Source organism: Macaca fascicularis, chromosome 16 (genome assembly GCF_037993035.2).
Source record: "Macaca fascicularis isolate 582-1 chromosome 16, T2T-MFA8v1.1".
NCBI lineage: Eukaryota > Metazoa > Chordata > Mammalia > Primates > Cercopithecidae > Macaca > Macaca fascicularis.
The window spans coordinates 39439507-39459826 of NC_088390.1; the positions used below are offsets into that span (position 1 = coordinate 39439507).

The 20320-nt window shown below is 46.8% G+C and overlaps 1 protein-coding gene across 3 annotated transcripts in view; it reads right to left on the reverse strand.

Moving 5' to 3' along the window:
• The window catches only part of ASIC2 (acid sensing ion channel subunit 2), a 1129045-nt gene that overhangs the window by 62107 nt on the left and 1046618 nt on the right, over window positions 1–20320 (reverse strand). For all 3 annotated transcript variants that reach the window (XM_005583416.4, XM_005583418.4, XM_074018994.1), the window contains one exon: window positions 8177–8304. In XM_005583416.4, coding sequence (XP_005583473.1) covers window positions 8177–8304 — 128 coding nt within the window. Of the gene's footprint in view, window positions 1–8176; window positions 8305–20320 lie in introns of those variants that run through there.

The following is a 20320-nucleotide window of genomic DNA, read 5'->3' on the forward strand; positions in this document are numbered from 1 at the left end:
TAAGACTGGAGTATATTTTTATGGGATTCAGTTTTCAATTCCCCAACAGTGCTAAGCACAATACCTAGCTCATCCTAGCCAATCAGCAATTCTTTGAAGAATCCTTCTCATTTCTCCCCCATCCTCTGCTGTCAAGTCCACCTTGATAAAATCAAGCTCATATTGTGCAGGAAAAAATGGTGAAAACTTGACTCTTGGCAAAATCGTCTGGGGATCTGAAGATATTGCTACTTTAGAGGCTGAGTGGCAACAAGTGATTAAGTAGCTAAGCTAGCAGATGCTTAATTGATTCTTATTCTTGCGCTATTCATGGGAAACAGTGTACCCTGTTGACGGTGAATGCAATGTCTACACAGCGGGCCATCTCACCTCATGGCACCTCTCCAGTGCTTTGATGGGGTGGAAATGGATGCTTCCATATTTATGTGGCTCCATCTTTGGCCATTTGGAAGTCACTAAAGGCATGTGTAATAAATTCTCTCCTCTGCCTTGAGAAAAACCAACTGGGCAAGCTTCCATTTCTAATGGGGTCCGTGAAATATGGATATTAAGGACCACGGATTTGGCTGTCAGATTGACAAATGAGTCTTCCCTTTTGAAAGGCACTTAGGAAGTTATAATTGGAAGCTTGAGAGGAGCTGTCAAAAGCAGGCAGTGGGCATCCCACCAAGCTGCTGGGTCTTTTTATTTAGGGGTGGGGTGAGGGATACTTTCTTCTTGTGAGCCATGGTGGGATTCCCTCCAAATGGTGGAAATGTGGCCAACTTACACCAGAGGCAGAGGCTTAGGCTTCTGTAGGAGCCAACTGGTCCTGCCAAAGACCTAACTAGGGCTGGCAAGACCTAAGTATTCTTATTTGCCTTTATTATAGTCTAAACAGGCTAGAAAGGCAGCAGTTAGATGCAAGGTGTGGTGTGATGGTAGGCATTCTCAGGGCACTTTAGATACAGCTCAAGTGATATAAAGTCTAGGTTGTGGAATGGAAACCTTCTCATTCCTGGTGGTTTCCAGCTGGTAGTGAAAGAGGTTCCTGGTGAGAGTGGGATGCCTCTGGGCAGTGACATTCAACCCTGGCTCTCCAAGGTGTTTCTGAGGCTGTCAAATATAAACCCAGGGCCATGATTTCCAGGAAATTTCCTGAACAATAAAGATGGTGGGCCAACTGATTGCCCAGAATCTCTAGATTCATTCCCAGAACCACCAAGAAGTACAAGCAAGGTGGTTGAATAAATATTGGATGAATACATGGATCAACACTTAAGAAACAAGAATCACCACCAGGGTCTTTGAAGAGAGGGTGGGAGATGATTAAAGGCTTCTGATAGCAAATCATGACTTGGAAGGCCAGGCATGGTGGCTCACACCTATAATCCCAGCACTTTGGGAGGCAGAGGTGGGCGGATCACTTGAGGCCAGGAGTTCGAGACCAGTCTGGTCAAAGTGGTGAAACCACGTCTCTACTAAAAATACAAAAATTAGCCAGGTATGGTGGCACAAGCCTGTAATTTCAGCTGCTCCAGAGGCTGAGGCACGAGATTTCCTTGAACTCAGGAGGTGGAGGTTGCAGTGAGCAGAGATCGCACTACTGCACTCCAGCCTGGGTGACAGAGTGAGACTCTGTCTCCAAAAATGAATGAATGAATGAATGAATGAATGAATAAATAAATAAATAATCATGGTTTGAGCAAAGAGTCTGATTGGTGATGTCAACGTTGAAGACAGCTTAGTCCTGTCCCCATGCCGCATGAATAGCCCAGCTTTGCAGTTTCACGTATATTTTCTCACTCATTTAATTTTCCCCGAATTCCAGAATTCTGTGCTGGCTCTCTCATCTGTTCATCCACTGTTATCTACACAGATGGCTTCCAGATCTATCTCCCTAGCCCTGACCCCTTTCATGAGCTTTTGCTTTGATTAGCTTGTCTAAGCCAGAAACAATATGACTAGATCATCCATCACAGCCTGGCTTCATCGCCTCAGGAGGAAGGGCCTTCAGGGCAGACTTTTAATGGGACAGTTGGCAGAGGTGAGTTGAGGAGGCAGCGGGGAGCATTAGAGCATAACATTGGATTGATTATCTAGTTGTACTTCCAACAACTCACATTTATGGAACTTATCTATAAGCAAGGCACTGGGACCACAGAATCCAAAAGACACTATCCTTGCCCTCAGAGGGCTCCCAGTCTATAAGAGACAAGGGCTGCGAGAGGTAAAAGAAGGCAGTTCTGGAGAGGTAGGTGTCAGGAGCAGTGATCCACATGAAGTAAGCCTACATGGGAATGTTGTATCCTTAGGAGTGTGATAAAAAATGCCCAATCCCCCACTTCATTCTGTGAGTGCTCCAAGACAGGGTCTTGCTTATCTTAATTTTCCCAGTACATTCAGTGCTCAGCAAGTACTTGCTGAGGGAATAAATGAACAAAATGTTGTATGGAGTGGCTAACTATCCCTAGGAAGGTGGCAGGATAAGACAGCAAAGTTCTTCTTAAAGGCCACGACCTTTGGGTGGTATCTGGAAGTGTGAATAGGCCTTTGCCAGGTACATGAGACAAAGAAGGGCAGAGGGAACACAGAGAACAGATGCACAGAGGCAGTCATCAAAGAGAATGGGGTGTTTGGTGGACAGTTCTGCATCATTGGGATGTAGGGTCCATGCTGGTCAACCACAGGCAGATGAGGAGGCTGGAGAGGTAAGCAGGGGCCAGGCTGGGCAGGGACTCCAGAGCCATTCTAAGGGGTTTAGATTTTTGTAAGTTACAGAAAGCCCTGGAATGTAAGGGTGTTATGTTGGGTAGTGCTGTGACCACTGTGGATGTGGGTTGAGGAAGGGGTACTACCAAGGAGGGTAGCCAGAGCCTCTCTCTTAGAGTTTTAGGCGACTCCACCCCAGCTCCCGCTTCTCTCTAGTAGGAGCCTAGGTTCTGCCTCCCAGAGCTGGGGAGATCGTTTGTCTCACATTCTTGTCCTAATTTACCTTATGAGCATCCCCAGCCAGCTGACAGAGCAGGGAGTGGGTGCAGAACTGCTGTCGGCCAAACTTCCTGGTGATCCCTGTGTCCTTAAGTGAGCAGGGGCAGGGACTCCCAGGTGGTGAATGCTAGAGGTCATTTGAGTTCGTCTCATGGAATCCTCTCATTTTATAGACGGAAAAACTGAGGCCCAGAGATGGCAGTGACCTATCCAAAGTCCCATGACACAGCAGGACTAGAATCCAGGCCTCTGGGCTACTATGCTGATTTGTTCTCCACAGTGCCGAGTAGCCTTATTTCTTTGGGCTTATGGTGAGAAAAGACCAGCCTGCCAGCCAGTCCCTCCCTGGATTAGCTCCCTGTGTGCTCTCTCCAGAAAGTCTTCCTGAGTTACACCCGTGCAGTGTGGCAGAGCAGAAAGAGCATGGGTGTGGGAACGTGGCAGATTTGGGCTTGAAGCCCAACCCTGCTGCTCCCCTAGCTACGCAACCTTGAACAAGTTACTTAACCGCGCAGTTTTGTCATCTGGAAAGTGGAGATATCAGTACCTCCCTTGCAGGGTTGTTGTGGCAGATTACATGAGATAATGTGCCTCAAGCGTCCCTGAAGCATAATGCCTGGCAGGTGGCATGTGCTCCACTGATAGGAACTGTTGTTATTCTTTTACCCCTCCCAGGGTTCTATTTCTGCTTCCAGCATATTATCCGGCTACCTGTCTCTGGTGGTCCTGGGATTGTGCAGGGGCTTCTACAGCAACTGAGCTAACCAGGGCACTTCTCAAGGTTGTTTAGGAAGGCAGCCAAGGCATACCTTGGCTTATTTGTTTTTAGGGCAAATGCAGGTTAAGAAAGCAATCTTTGGACTGGGTTGCAGCCCAAGAGTATATTCTTTAGGTCAATAAAATAAAATTTAAAACATTTGGAAAGTGTGGTGTGTGTGTAATTATGCATGGGTGAGATAATTTTCACCACGCAAAAAGACTTTCCCATGTATACAAAGACTCATGGTAGGATTCCTTTAAGCCACTAGTTCCTCTTAGGGCTCTTACTCTGGAGTCAATTTTCCTAGCATGATTCACACCAACCTTCCAGGAAAGTGCTTTCTGCTTCCTACCACTTGTCACCCCGGCCTTCCTGCACTTTCCTTAAACTTTGAGCCAAAGCAGAAGAATCTTGGATTGATAGCAATGTAGTTGCCACATTTTATTGATATACCATATACTATAAGATGCATCACGATTTTATGTATAACCAAGAAAGAAAAACAAACACTGCTTATTGTAATTTTAAGACTTAATTGATTGTAAAACAAATCCTTATTTCAGAAATGCTAAAATGTGAACACAGATATGCCTCTTAACAATTAATGAAATGAAGTGTCTGAGGACCAGGATCAACTGGATAGGTTTGCATACTCGCAGAATGAGATCATACAGCTGGGGCTAAATCCCCAAAATATACTTGACTTAACATTATTTTTTCCTTTGTTAAAGAAACCACTAATCTACAGGCTCTGTGAGGGTGGAGACGGGGTCTGTTTTGTTTACCACTGTGTCTCTACCACTTCACTCATAGTAGGTATTCAGCAAATATTTGCTGTATGAATAAATAGAACAAAGTCACAACATGAAAGAGACGGAAAGCCCACAGAAGAAAATAAATCATTCATAATTCCCCCACTGTGGGTATTTTGGCTGATTTCCTTCAAGTCTTATTTCCTATGAATATGCCCTTTTATACACATGTAAATATAATGTATTATTAGATTTAGCTCTGGGATGTGTTTTTGTATTTCTCTATTAATATAAATGAAACGATGAAATGAGATGATGCGGAAATGCTTTGAAGACTGTAAAATGTTTAACAAATATCTTATTAGTTATAATAATCATGAAAATACAGACATGAATGGGGCTGATTTTCTGAGAATACACTTCAAAGCTAACAGCGAATTTGCCCTCCAAAGCTGGGAATATGTTCTATTTCCTCATCCTACTCACCAAGGGGAGTCCTTCTGTTTCATATTGGGAAGGGAAAGAGAAACTTAAGGCTTCCTAGAAGTCATAGCTCCAACTTCCCACCCAGCCCAGAAATTTCTTCCATCTCACTAATGGAAGATCATCCAGGACTGGGGGAGGAAAAAGCACATCTCTCAGGCTGATGAAAAATAGCAGCCTACAGAGAACCTCCTCCTCTCCACCCTTTACCAGCGGTGGGGAGAAGTTACACACTGGGTTCCAAGGAATGCTCTTCACTTATTCTGCCTGCTGATAACAATGCAGATAGCAGAGAGATGTCAACACAAGTAAGTAATTCATGACAGTGGGGGTAGGTACGTTCAACAAGCCACAAAGTCAGATTTGCCATGGACAACTAATTAAAAATTTACTTTTAGATAGTCACAATTTATACACATATTGATGAGTCTAACCTGTGCCTGGTTCTTTGAAGGGATGTGGGTTTATTCATACAATAGAAGGGAGTGCTGACCGATTTTCTCTCCTTGATCAAACTTTGGCCAGGCTCTTCTGGGCCTTCTTCTCTTCTAAGCCTCACCCTTGGTTGGCCTATGAAGACTTGAACAAACACTAGCATAGTTTCTAACAGCTCAAGGCCGCATCCCTAGAATGCCTCTATCCCCTCTTAAAGTGCCTGCCTGAGAAAACTCGAGGCTGCTAAGAGAATTTACTTACTGTTTGTTTCAGCCAACACCTGAATATAGGGCCCCTGTGTCCCCATCTCTGTGGGAGGGTAGGAGCCTAACTAACTTCAATAAGCACCAGTTAGCAAACCCAGATGCTTTTCACAGGGACCAATACCTTGTTTTTTGTGATTTTTTACTTCTCTGGCTCTGCTGCTCAAGCCCTTGCTGTTCCCTCCACCCATTCCCTCATTCTCTCTTTAAAACACCCAAGGCCTCTCTATGAATTGGGGTTGAGTTCAGCTCATGCTGCACCCTCTTCCCTACTGCAAAAGTAAATAATTGATTAAAATCTGCCCTCGCCGTGTTAACCCATGTCCAGCTTTGTTTACTTTTGACAGTACTCAGGAGCTCACCTAGTCTAGTAGCTCAGGCTTTCAGCTCACCTAGGCTGCCTGTCCATCTGCATGCCTTTACTGGATAATCGTTGTTCTCTCTCTTCTTGACTCTCAAATCCTTAGCCTTGAACTTTGCCCCTGCCATCCTTATGCCCTCCTTTGTCCTCAAGGATACATTTTCCTGGTTGCACCATTTGGTTTCTACCTTGCATACCCTTGGAGATCCCCTTTTCTGCTTGCACCACTTGTCTCAGTCTCTGGGAGCCCATAGAGGCCAGACTAACATTCCAGCACCTCTTGCCCCTGCATCAAAGCTGCAATCCCATTCCCTGTGTGCTTCAGTGAAGGTTGACCTTGGCCTTTATTAACTGCCCAGGCATTGTGTACAGGGCACAGTTTGTGAGGCCTACGCCATCAACACTTTCCCAGAGAGTAAAAAATAATATCGCTTATGTACAGATTTATGACCAGTTTTTTATTTTATTTCATTTTTTTTAAGACAGGGTCTAGCTCTGTCTCCTAGGCTGGAGGGCAGTGGTGCAATCTCAGCTTACTGTAGCCTGTACCTCCCAGGCTCAAGTGATCCTTCCACCTCCACTGCCCAAGTAGCTGGGATCACAGGCATGCACCACCATGCCTAAGTAATTTTTTTTTTTTTTTTTTTTAAATAGAGATAAGGTCTCATGATGTTGCCTAGGCTGGTCTTGAACTTCTGGGCTCAAGCGATCCTCCTGCCTTGGCCTCCCAAAGTGCTGGGATTACAGGCATGAACCACCATGCCCAGCCCTACAACCAGTTTTTAATGCAGAATATCACTTTATAAAATGGCTAAACAGCTGTGATCAGTACCAGATGAAAGATGACATTTGAGCTAGTTAGGGTAGGAGCCTAACTAACTTCAATAAGCACCAGTTAGCAAATCCAGATGCTTTTCACAAGGACCAGCACCCAAGCCCCTTCCTGTTTTTTGTGATTTTTTACTTCTCTGACTCTGTTGCTCAAGCCCTTGCTGTTGCCTCTACCCACTCTCTCATTCTCTCTTTGAAACACCCGGGCCTTCTCTATGAATTGGGGTTGAGTTCAGCTCATGCTGCACCCTCTTCCTTATTGCAAAAGTATATAACTGATTAAAATCTGCCCTCACCATGTCATCCCATGTCCAGCTTTGTTTACTTTTGACAGTACTCAGGAGCTCACCTAGGCTAGTAGCTCAGGCTCTCAGCTCACCTAGGCTGCCTGTCCATCTGCATTTTAAAAGCAAGCTGAGCTCATCCATTATGTGTATGTATCTTTCCTTGCTCCTCCATCGTGGTTCTCCCTGAATCTCCCTTTCCCACACCCCAGAGCGGGTGCCTTCACTACTCACTGACTTAGCTCTGCCTAAGGTCTCCCCCAGAAACTTGTCTTAGATGATTCGTTTAGGATTCCCTCCCAGTTACAGTCTTTCCAGCGTTTATTCTAGGAAAACTAGGCAACAAGTATCCAGGAGATAAGAGAAAGAAACAGAGTCCGTGTCTCTCCGCAGTCCTGCTTTGAGACTGCCTCCCTACTGAGAGTTTGCGAAGGTCTCCCTTTTGAGATGTAAGACTCGCTTCAGACGTGAGGCTGTGCCCGTCCTCCCTCCACCCACAGACAGAATTGATGCAGCAGGCCCAGCTGGACGGGTGAGGTCCCCTCCCCAGCGCTATATCAAAGAGAGCAGGCAGGAGCCCACGTAACAAGGGTTTGCTCCACTTAAACTCTGTGATGGGAGAGGGACGCCTCCACCCCTTTTCTTTTTGTAGGCTGCTTTGAATTGTATTAACACAAGTGATGAAACATATCAAACCCTGGTTAGCAGTTTCCCTTAGCATCCCCTGGCCAAAAAAAAAAAAACTTTTTTTTTTTTTAAATTAACTTGTGCAAAAAGTTAACTGTAACAGAATCGTCTGGAAAAGAAAAAACCCAACCAGCTTGGTGAAAAGAAAAATGAGCCGGGTTTCCTTCATGCCCAATTTTAGGAACCAACAGGTGGTACAGGAGAACTGGTGAAGAAGGTTAGTCAACACCTTTCTCCAGTTTCACAGTAAAGCCCTTGACCAAGTAGGAATTCCATTTCTCCTCCTTGTGCCTCTGCAGGGAGTCAGGGGAGGTTGAGGACCATCAATCCTGGGAGCCCAGGGAACTTACCCTCTGCTCCTGTGTGGCCACAAAGGTCTGGAACCCTGGAGCCACCCCAAAGCCCAGCTCTTGGATGAAAGGTGGCTCAGATTGACTGTGGATCTGAACTTTCACTCCTGCTTCAAATGTCGTTTCCTCTGAAAGAACAAAGACGGACAGAGCCATGGGTCAGTAACAACAGATGCTCATGGAGTCCTGGGATTGAAAAGCTCAAAGGGATGCTGAAAAGACCCTGTGATAAGCAGAATAATGGCCTCCAAAGGTGTCCACATCCCCACCTCCGGAAACTGACTAGGTTACCTTACGCGGCAAAAGGGACATTGCAGGTGTGATTAAGTTAAAGCTCTTGAGATGGAGAGACTATCCTAAATTATGGAAGTAGGACCCGATGTAATCACAGAGGTTCCTATGAAAGGGAGGCAGGAGGATCAAGGTCAGAGAGAGAATGGAAAAATGCTATGCTGCTGGCTTTGAAGACAGAGGAAGGAGCCATGAGCCCAGGGATGCAGGTAGCTTCTAGAAGCAGGAAAAGGCGGGGGAATGAATTTTCCCCTAGAGCTGCCAAAAGGAACACAGGCCTGCCAACAACCTTGATTTTATTGAGCCTAGGGAAATCCATTTTGGACTTCTGACCTCCAGAATTTTAAGATAATGAATTTGTGTTGTTTTCAGCCACTACATTTGTGGTAATCTGTTGCAGCAGCAATGGGAAACAAATTCAGGTCACTTCGCCAGGCCAACTCCTTGCCTCAGTTGCCAAATCTGTAGAATGGGATTATAAAATGAGTCAAACTCCTTTGTTTTATTGACTAACTTTTCTTCTGAGTCATGAGCTGAAGGTGAGGACACCAGGAGGAAGAAAACATGGTGACACAGCAGTGGAATAAAAATGCAAGGCCTTCTTGTATGCCAAGGTGTTTGCCCCTTGGGGCTGCAATGGCCAAGTAGAAGAGAAGCTTCCTTCTTTTTTTTCCATTGGCAGAAGAAATGGCCCTTGGCAGTGGGAGGTTGGGGGCGGTGCAGAGCCATCATCCTAAATGTTTAGTGCTCACAATAGGTGGAAAATGAACTTATGGGACTGTATAAGCCTTTACCAGATCCCTTTCTCTGTCTTACCTTCTCCAAATAGTCTGCAGAATAAGCTTTCCAAATGTAAATTGTGTAACTCCCTCCCATGTTTCCAAGGACCCCAGGCTCCTTACCCACCCCTTCCCTAGCCTTGTTCTGAGCAGCCTCTGTCTCGTGGCACCATGCGGGGCTGCCTGGATTGGGCATCACCGGTCCCCACTCTGCACAAATGCATCTCCTTCTGCCCAGAGTGTCTTTCTACCTTGTCCACCTGACCATCTTCCCACTTGTCACTGAAGATTCAGCTACCCAACCCCACCCAAAGCAACTCTTTCCCTTGCTCTGTTGTATCTTCCACATCTGCCTGCTGGAGCCCCTGCCACAGCATGTCATCATGAGCCTTTAACTGTTTCCGCCAGCAGGCTGGAGCATCCTGAGGCCAAGTTCTGGGCTGTCTCTCTGGACCTCAAAGTTCCTTTACAGGGCCAGGCATACACCAGGCACTCAGGAGATGCCTAATGAATGAATAAATGGGAGATTTATGGGTTAAACCTCAATCACTTATGAATGGACAAGGCCAGCCTGGAGTCCAAATCAAGGAATGTTCTCAAACTAAAAAATGGGGAGAGAATGGATGAATGCAGGAATGAGAGAAGATGATGATGGGGTTGGGGGTCAGGGATGGAGAGGGGGAGGACATGTCAGCACTCAGGCTGTGTTGGGGAGGGGGTTTGGGGACACACTAAAGCTGGTACAGAAGAGAGTGGCTGGGAAGGAAGGGCTGGAGCCAGCCACGGGAAGGGCACGACCTAGGGAGAGGGTGGGGGCCATTGACTGAGGTAGGCGCAGGGGTCTGGAGCAGGGTGAGAATTCCAAGGCCAGGGGCTGTGTGGAAAGAAAGGCCTAGTAAGCAGACAGGGCCCCAGGGAAGGGTAGGCAGGGCTTTCATCATTTAGACGAGGAGACCCTCAGCCAGGAATCCTTTTGGATATGGTTCACGGAGTGGGAGAGAATCCAGACAATCTACAAACACATCCCACTTCCCTCCAGCACAGTCATTGTTCTGTGGTTTCTGTACAGCATCACCCTGTCCAAACTCCTGTCCTTATGCTCCTGGATGCCAGTGGCTTTGTGTCAATCTCTCCCATCGATGGTGAATTCCTCAAGAGAGGAGACCATATCTTATTCAGTCCAGGGCCCTGTCACCTAACACAGGGCCTGGCCCTCAGAAGGACCCTCAAGGAAGGTTTTTAGATATGGGAGGAGGACTTCAGGAGAGGGAGAACTGGATGGAATGAGGCGGTTGAATAGTCATCTTTCAGTGGCTGTGTTTTCAAAAGTCTGCCCAAGACGGGGGTTGAGGAGAGTGTGGAGCCTGAGAAACAGACTCAGATGGGGAAGAAGGGTGAGTGTGGAGGGCTGTTGGGATGACAGGGATGCCCCTGCTGGGAGGAACTGAAGGCTCCTTCAGTGAGCCGTGGGAGGGAACAGGAGAGATGCCAGAACTTGTTTTTGAGAGCTAGCTGAGGCCGTGTGTGCCTGCTATACAACTGAGCTTAAGAAATCTTACAGCCAGTAAGACAGGCTCAAAGGAGAGGACCTGTGTCTTACAGGTGAAATGAGAAATGAAGCCTTCCTGTCAGAAATGGCATGAGTAATGGGCAAAACAGACAGGCCTGGTGTGCCTCTCTTAGTGAGAACCGCCCAAGGCTAATCGAACTGGGTTCGGATTTGGAAGTGGTGCTAGCTTATTCTGAAAGCAGCAGTAGCTGTAGCCAAGAGTAAAATCCTAAAGTAGCCTCGTTTTTTACAAACACCCAGTGGCTGGATGAACATGAGTGGGAGCAGGTGATAGGTAAGGTTTCTTCTCTCTTTAGAACACTGCTGTCCACTGGAACTTTCTGCTAAGATGGGAATGTGGTATTCCCTGTGCTGCCCAACATGGTAGGCGCCAGTTACAAAAGGTGGCTTGTGTGACTGAGGAACTGAATTTTTCATTTTATTTAATGTTAATTAATTAAAACTTAAGTTTAAATAGCCCCATGTGGCTACTGAAAACATTACTGGATAGCACAGTTCTAGAATATCCAGCTATGAGCAGACTACAGCCCACCCAGAGCTGAGGGGGTGACAAGGGCTCCGCCATATTGCCTTCCTAAGCAGGTGCTCTGGAGAGGCCCTTTTCTGGAGTCCTGGGTAGTTTGGGCAGGGTTCTGAGCAGCAGATCAGTGTGTCTTCGTGGTCAAACCACGACTTTAGTTCCAGATCCTCTACCCTGCTTTCCCCAAAGCCCTATTTGCACATCTCCAGATGCATTTCTTTCTATTTCTTACCAGAATTGCCCTTGGCGTCCCTCTGAAGATTGCTTTCCAGGTTGGTAGTGAAGAGCACCTCCCTGCCTCACTCTCTTCCCTTTCCTGGGCATGGCACAGTGTTGAGTTGAAGACCCAACTTGAGAGCTGAAGTTACCAAATGTGGACTGTTAGAGCCAAGGCAACCTCACACCATCCACTTTGGAGGTTCCCAAGCTAGAATGCAAGTTAAAATCTCCTAGACGGCTAGGGTGAGGCTTCCTGGGATCCACTCCCAGAAATTCTGATTCAGTTACTCTGGGGTGGAGACCAGGAATCTGCATTTCCAGAAATTCTGATAAAGGTCCGAGGTCATCTGCCTTTGGGCAGTGATCTAGTCCAGGAAGGGGAAGTGACTTGTCCAGTGTCACACAGCAAGTCAAGAGCAGAGCAGGGGCTAGAAGCCAGGTCTCCTGAGTTCTGATGTGGCACTCTTTCTACTCTACCAGGAGTGTGGTTTATTTAGTGTGAGCAGATGCCTTAATTCATAGCTCTGGAGTTCTGAATGGGGGCTGAGGGCATGGGATATCTTTTTCTTTGTCATCACCCCTAATGTCCCTAGCACAGTAGCTGGCACAGAGCAAGGCTCAATAAATGTTTGTTGAATGGAAGAAATGAGTGAGGAAGTATCCCTTGCTTGTGTCTGCTGTTCCCTGCTGTATCTGGGCAGCTGTGAGTCTGCCCAGGTTCTGGAGAACACTGGTAAATGCCAGCACCCCATAATTCAGGAATGCTCACCTGCTGGGATGCAGGTGGGGCTGCACACACAACAACAACACAGCAACAATAACAGTAACAATAACTGGGACTGCACTCATAGTCTGTGGGTCCCAGTGCCAAATGAAAATGCAGGACCCCCCTTGTTAAAAAAAATGTTGTTAAAAATTTATAAAAGTAAGCATTGCTATTAAAAAATAAAAGAATTTCAAGACAGCAATCTCAAGAGCATTAAACTAAGTAAGTGGCCCTTCTGATTGTGGGCCCAGTGTGACCACCCTGATAGTAACAACTCAAATTGGTGCTGGACAGAATCATTCACATCCTCAAATTTGTCTTATCGGCAACTGATTCAACGCTAAGCTCCTTCAAAGAGTGTAGGTCCCTGGGCAGTGAATGATTTGTTTACATATCATGAACACCAGGATTTAAGAACAGAAAGAGAGAGAGGGAGAGAGAGCGCGCAGACAGAAAGGGAAAGCTATTACATACATAGTATGTAGACAGTATGCACATGGGAGTTCTTGTTAATTGGCACCAAGTTGAAACCCAGACAACGTAACATGAAAGATAATGCTGAACCAAGAGGAGTGTGGTAAGATGGAGTTCAACCTGCAGAAGTCACAGTCTCCCAGCGTTTTCCAAGAGCTTGGCCATAGATGGTACAAGGTGAGATCTACCTGGCCAGGGAGGGAGGTGCATTTTCTGAATATGCAGAAAGGATATGGGAGCCCTGTAGGAAGAGGCAGGAGCAATGGGCAGAATGCATAACGGGGCAGGGAAAGTGCATCACGATAAAAGAAGCTAAAATCTTTCATGTTGGCAAGTTACAGAAAACATGCCAAGAAAATAAACACTGGAAAGAAGTAGGAAGAAAAGTTTATCTGAATAGCTAGGGGGAGTTTTCAGAGCTCAGAGAGTGAATGTGCTGATACAAAGCAATCTTGCTTTGGACAAAAATGACTTTATAACAGTGGCTGAGTGAGGGAACCCTAGCTCCCCAGACAGCTTCAGAGGAGTGGGTGGGACAATGGCCAGCCATATAAGGGGCATGTCACAGTGCAGCAAAGGCCTTGTGTGGGTGTGGGATAGCTTCTGTTTGCACCCTCTTCCCCAGTGCTTCTCCACCCTGCTCTCTGTGCTACGCGTTTGACTTGCAGAGACTGTCTTGATGGACTCCCTTGCCCTCTGGCTTGGGATCAGTCAATGGTGGGTCAGGTAGGAAAGTGGAGGGAGAGAGCAGAGTCAGGCCGGGGTGTCTAGTCTCTCAACTCCATTTGCTGGGTCACTGTGGGTTAGCTGCACGTCACTTTGGAAGGTCACAGCTCTGGGTTGCGGGCTGGAGGGAGAGCTCTTCACAGCGCCTCTCTCTGGGTTTTGACACCAGCTTCTTTCCTTCTTTCTGAGGGGTGGTAATGGCTCTCCCTGCTACCAGTCCCAGGATGCTGCACCCTCCTGTATTGCTTTCCCAAGCCTTGCCTATGCCTTTGTTAACAGTCCTTGATTAATTTTCCCTTTTAGTATTCAATTTGAGGGTGCTGTTGATTTCCCTGCTTGGGTCCTGATTGGTGGATCTCCCATGGGCTCTCACTTAACTCCTGATAGATAGCAGGAGTCCCCTCTGTGGTACCACACAGGGAAGGACGGCCATTGTGTTTGAGCAAGTGCATAGGGATAGAGACCTCCCTCCCTGAAGGGGCAGCTCATGGTTTTGAAAGTTCACTCTTATTTTGGTTGAAAACTGCCTGCTTATAGATTTTGTCCCCTAGTCCTAGCTCTGCCCCTTTTACTCGACACCTCTTTAAGGATCTCCCCAGAGATAGTGTGCCTGTTTCCCAGACAAGTGAGTCAGACTTTCTGAGAGAGGCAGAAATGCAGACCTCTTGGACCTGGAGCGTCAGAACCAGAGAGAGCCTAGGAGAAATTGATTAAATGCTTGGGGCTGTGGGGTCAGGCAAGTTGAAGTCTAGTTCAGTTCTGTGAACTATAGCAAGTTATTTAATCTCTTGGAGCCTAATTTTTCTCTTTTTGAAAATGGGTATGAACATCAAAATGGATTGTTCTTCATAGAGCTGTTGCGAGGCTTAAATGAGCCATTGCATGGAAAGTTCTTAGCACAGAGTTTAGCTTAATAACTCAACAATTTGCAGTGTCATCATCACCATCACCATCATGAATTCAGTATTTCTGGCTTTTTACAAGATCCATGGGGATCAGTTGCTGTTTTATGTTCCTCTTTGCTCATGCTGGTCCCTCCATGTAGACTGGCCCTTCCTCTCGTCTTCCATGTGGTTACCCTCTACCCACCTTTGCACTCACCACCTCCTCGACATTTTCCCTCCATTCCGTACCCCAATGTCTAGTACTTACCATGTTCATACTTGATCCCAACTCCCTCTCTATTAAGACTGAGAGACCTCTTGGGGACAGGGTCAATGTTTACTTATGTTTATAATCACAGTGCCTGGCATGGGGTGGAACTCAAAAATGCTTGGTGAAGTGAACAAATGTGCACAATTCACCTCTGAGACACAGGATTGCATAACTCACCTCTGAGACACAGGATCCCACCCTCCTTGTTTTACAGATGTGCCACCGAGATGCTGAAAGGCGGGTGGATCTGTGCGGATCTCACAGGGAGTTTGTGGCCAAGCTGGGTCCACATGAAACCTGCTGAGCCAGCTCAGAACCCCTGCTGCAGCCCAGTGAGTGGGCAGCTCTGTAGGGACTTCAGGCCAGAGGCTGACAAGTGCATGGGGGCTGGACAGGGGCAGCAAAGCCTGCCTGGGCCATCCCCTGAAGGGCCGTGGTTGGCATTCCTGTCTTGGGCGGCTGATACCTTTCTGGTCTCTGCTGCTCATTTAATCGTGTGGCTTAATCCCTGGGGACCTGTTTATTAAGGCCCATCCTTTGGGCCTCACTGCTACCTATCATCAGACAAATGGGCCTGGAGTGTCCCTGTGTCACCCAGGCACGAGGAGGGGCTTGGCTCATCAGCAGCTGGGCCACTCACACCCGGCAGTGGCATCTCTGGCTGCCACTGTCAAGCAGCTGCTGTGGCACTGCTCTGCATTCCCTAGGGGACTGTAAAGTGTGTGTGTGCCTGTGTGTGTGTGTGCCTGTGTGTGTGTGCAGGCAGACGTGTATTAGTGTATGTGTGTGCGAGAGAGAGAAAGCAAGAAAGAGAGAAACTCTCTCTGAAATATAGGAACATTTTTCTTATTTATTCTTACTTCCCTAAAGCATTTCCTGAGATGCTGCTTTGGAGTTCGTAGAAACGGAAAGGAAGAACTGACCTTCTTAAGGACAAGACCCAGAGCTGGATGCTTCACAGCAGTCCACATTCGTTCCCTCACTCCCTGGACAGTTATGCATTGAATGTCTACCATGAGCACGTGCCACCGGCCTTGCACCCTTGCCTGGCTGGCTTGGAGTTTTAACTAAATCATGTATATTTTCTGCATCACACTTAGCGTGTGCATGAAGCACATCTTCCCAGAATGAAAAAAGTCAGGCTGCTTCTGGCTGCTAAATGGATACCTGCCTCCAAGCGTGTTTCTTATTTATGGCATCATTTCTGCAGAGTCCTCGGACACCTGTGGAGACCCCTATCCAGCACAGTGAAGCCAACAGCACGGTGAAGTCTCTGTCATCCTGGAGCTCATGTTCCGATGGGGGAGGCGGACGACAGTGAACAGGTACACTTGTAACATCAGGCTGGCAGAGAAAAGTGCCAGGAGAAGTGACGCAGAGGAAGGGCAGGACAGGTGTGGTTCTCTTCGCTGGGAGTCAGGAAAGGCCTGTTCAAGGTGATGGTGTTTGTGTAGTAACCAGAATGAAGTGAGCAAAGAGCCATGGGATGACCCAGGAGAAAGTGTTCCAGGCAGAGGGAACAGCAAGTGCCAAGGCTCTGGAACAGGTGTACAATGGGCCCACTTCGAGAACAGCAAGGAGGCCAGAGTGGCAGGGACATGGTCAGAGGCCAGCTGACCATTTCGTTAACACCTCACAGTTACCCTTAGAGGTAGGTGCCCCCATTTTGCAAACATGGAAACAGGCTCAGAGAGGTCAGCTGGCCCTAGCCACACAAAGCAGATCCAGAATCCAACCCTTGTCTGCTGGGCTCCAAGGCCTGTGCTTTTTGCCCCCTGCCATGTGGCCTTGCTCACATACTTTGTGACTTTCTAGCATCACTGACCACATTCTTCATTGGTTTGGGGCCTTTGGGACTTTGCAGGCTGGGACCCTGAGCTGCTGAGCTTTGCATCCCCTCTGGGTCATGGCGAAAGACAATCTTGGCACACATATGGTAAGCTTCGGGGTTTCACAGACTTGATCCTGCTGGCCCCTCCCAGCTGTCCTGAGGCAGGCGTCAATATCTCCATTTCATTACATTTTATTTTATATTTTTTACATCATGCTCATTTTTCAGATAAAGAAATCAAAGCTCATAGAAAGTAAAGGACATACTGGGGCCAATGACTCACGGCTGCATAGAATTTTGCAGCTCGGAGACCCCTTGACAATTTAACTAACTTTTCACCTTTCAGATGAGAAAATGGAAGCTCACAGAGAAGACAGGGGCCAAGGGCCACATGGCAAGTGGCAGGCGGGCAGTGGCTGGGATCCAGGTCTCTAGATTCCTCACCCTCCTCTGCCTTTTGTTAGTGGGCTAGAAGCCACATTGGTCTCAGATGACAAGCTGATAAAGTTCCAAGCTGGACAGGGAAGGATGGGGAAGAAGAGTTTAATTTGCAGTGGGCTCAGCAGCCTTTGTTCTTTCATCTTAGGAGTTCAGTGAATGTGGGACAGAGATAGTAACAAGGACCAGAGTCCCAGCCCCAGCCTTGAGATCCTGGTGCAAAGGGCCTGCTGATGCTGTTTGAAGTGAACCAGAGGTGTCATTTTAGGCCCTGCTCCCCTGCTCAGACCAGAGAAATCCAGGGAAAGCCCGAGGCCAGGGAAGAAAGGCAGAGAAGTGCATCAAGAAAAACATAGGCTCTGAAATCACAGAGACCTGGGTTTGACTCTTAGCCCCACCACTTAATTGCTGTGTGACCTCAGGCAAGTTATATTGCCTCTGAGCTTTAGTTTCCTTTTTGTTCAAATGAAGTAGGGGCTGATCTCTCAGGTTACTTTGGGCTGTAAAATTCTACGAGCTGGGGGCCATGTGCAAAGGTCTTCACTTCACTGCATCTCATTTTAATCTCCTGCAAAATAGATTTGAAAAAAATAGATGTGACTGTTCAGAGCTCACATCAAGTCAGAAGAGGCTGATTTTTCTAAAGATAGCACAAAGAATTCACAAATTGCTGCCTATCTAAAATTGGGCAATGTGTATCTTGTCCTTCCTCTCCAACCCTTCCCTGGCAGATAGGCACGGTAAGGCAGCATCCCTAGCTAAGAAGATCCGAAATCAGCACAACGACGGGCAAGCTCACGCTTGATTGCTCACAGGTGATATTTGGAAGCTAGGCAAACTTCTGGAGGAAGAAAAACATCAACATTGTGTCCCCACGCGAGATGGGCTGCAATGATGTCTGTTCTGGGTGGCAGCGTGATGCAGCAGTGTTCTTACCAACGGCTGGTGATCCAGGAGATGTTATCAAGTGTCCACAAGAGTTTGGCGAAGGCTGCAAACTTCAGCCCCTCCTGCAGAGCCATGGAGCACACTAGTATTTTAAAGACCCTATGACATCCTGCAGCAAAAACATGTTATACTTTGTTGATCTGAATGTTACCCAAAGCAATCTTTTTTTTTTCTTTTTTCGTTTTTAAGGAACACTAGCTTTGTGTGGAAAAAACCAAGGAGGACCAAATCAGAAGATGTGGATTCAAATCCTATTCTAATACTTCTTAGCCATGAGGTTATGGGAAAGTCACTCAATGTCTCTGCTTACTGCATATATATATATTTATTTTTAGATGCAGTCTCACTGTGTCGCCCAGGCTGGAGTGCAATGGCGTGATCTCGGCTCACTGCAACCTCTGCCTCTCGGGTTCAAGCGACTGTCCTGCATCAACCCCCTGAGTAGCTGGGATTACAGGCATGCACCACCGTGCCTGGCTAGTTTCTTATTTTATTTTATTTTTTTATTTTTTATTTTTAGTGGAGATGGGGTTTCTCTATGTTGGCCAGGCTGGTCTCAAACTCCTGACCTCAGGCGATCCACCTGCCTCAGCCTCCCAAAGTGCTGGGATTACAGGCATGAGCCACCGTGCCCAGCTGCTTACTGCATTTTAAAATGAGTTAATCTGTTAGATGACTAGAACTGCCCTGTCTACATCATAGAAGTGTATGAGCATCAGTGGATGGAATGTGGGAAAGCACCTTATACACTGTGGGGTGATGTACCTATGTTGGGGAAGGAGATAGTTAATGTTAGGTCTTGGTTATGCAACTGAGAAACGTTGCATATTCCTGCTAAACAGAATATTTGCAAAACATACATTTGTGAAAGTACTGGGTGTGGAGTTGGGGCTAGTCTTATTACCAAAATATTTATCTGAAGGATTCTTTAAATAATGAGTTTTCCTAGTGCATTCAGTCTCAGAGATTATAAATTACTTGATAAGAAGGCTCATCTGGGTGGGTAACTGGTGTTCAGGAGATTATCACCCTTGAAATGCCATCAGAAAATGTCTAAATTGTAGGGAAAGTTGGTGGATGATTAAGATTCTATTCGTAAAAATTCTGTTTACACACACCGATGGTGGAAGTTAGGTACAACCAGATTGCTAAGTGGCTCATGTATATAGATTGTGATGTGATTGTAGAATTCAAAATCATCCAGAGCATTACTGGATTCATAGCAACTTTTTGTTATACAATATTCTCTCAATGAATTAAAAAAGCACCAGAGTTTTCATGTGGGGTAATGCCTGAGAAATATTTTGATGTTAAGAAGACATCCTCATTCTTCCAAATGGTGGGGAGCAGTGGTCTGGATCAGAGCTTCTTACATTTGGATGTGCACACAAATCTCCTGGAGGATCCTGTTGCAACACAGACTTTGGGGTTGCAGGGGGCAGGGATTCTATGCATCTAACAAGCTCCCAGGTGATGCTGATGCTGCTGGTCAGAGCATTACACTTTAGCAGGACTCCCAAGAGAACATCTACGCTTTTGCAGAACACACAGGCCCCTGGTGATCTGGCCTCTACCTATCTCTTCAACCCCAGGTCTCTTCCGTAGATGCAGATGCCCTTGCACGCTCTAGGCTGTTCTTGGCCTCTGCTCCTCATTCCCCTCCCTCTGCTCAGGACTTCAGCTCTCCAGGTCCTCAGATTTTCCTCTAACTCCCACATGCTGCCCAGCAACCTGGCAAACAGGCCTGAGACTAAAACCAAAGGTCAACTTCTCTCTAAAGCCTCCCTTTAGATATCCTTGTCCCCTCCTTTCTGGAACCGACTATCCCCTCCTAGATTCTCAATCTATCTTCTATCTATCACAGCGCTTGGTGACACTTAATTGCTGACATGTTCCCCAAAAAGACTGCAAATGCCTGGTACTCCTTAGACACTTTATATGAAAGCTGTTGGGTGAATAAATTTCCATCTGCCATCTAAAAAGAGCCCTTCAGATATTCCCTAGATTATAAACTTTGAAAACCTGGACTGGGCCCTTCATCTGTATCACTGAGGTGCCTGGCACACAGTAGGTGTGCAGTTGAGATTTACTAAATTGGGGACATGAGGTCTGAGGTTGGAGCTGTCTCATCTGCTTCCTAGCTGTTCTCCTCAGACCCTTGCACCGGCTGGGAGTTTTAACTAGAACACACGTATTTTCTGCATCATGCTTAGCATGTGCATTACGCACATCTTTCCAGAATGAAAAAAGGTCAGGCTGCTTCTCATGCTAATGGATACCTGCCTCCAATGGTGTTTCTGATTTATGGCCTCATTTCTTCAAAGTCCTCAGATATCTGTTGAGACCCTGTATCCAGCACAGAGGCCCACTCTGAGAGGGAGCCTAGCATCTCAGCTGGCTGCTGTAGGTTCCTGTGCCCTGGACACT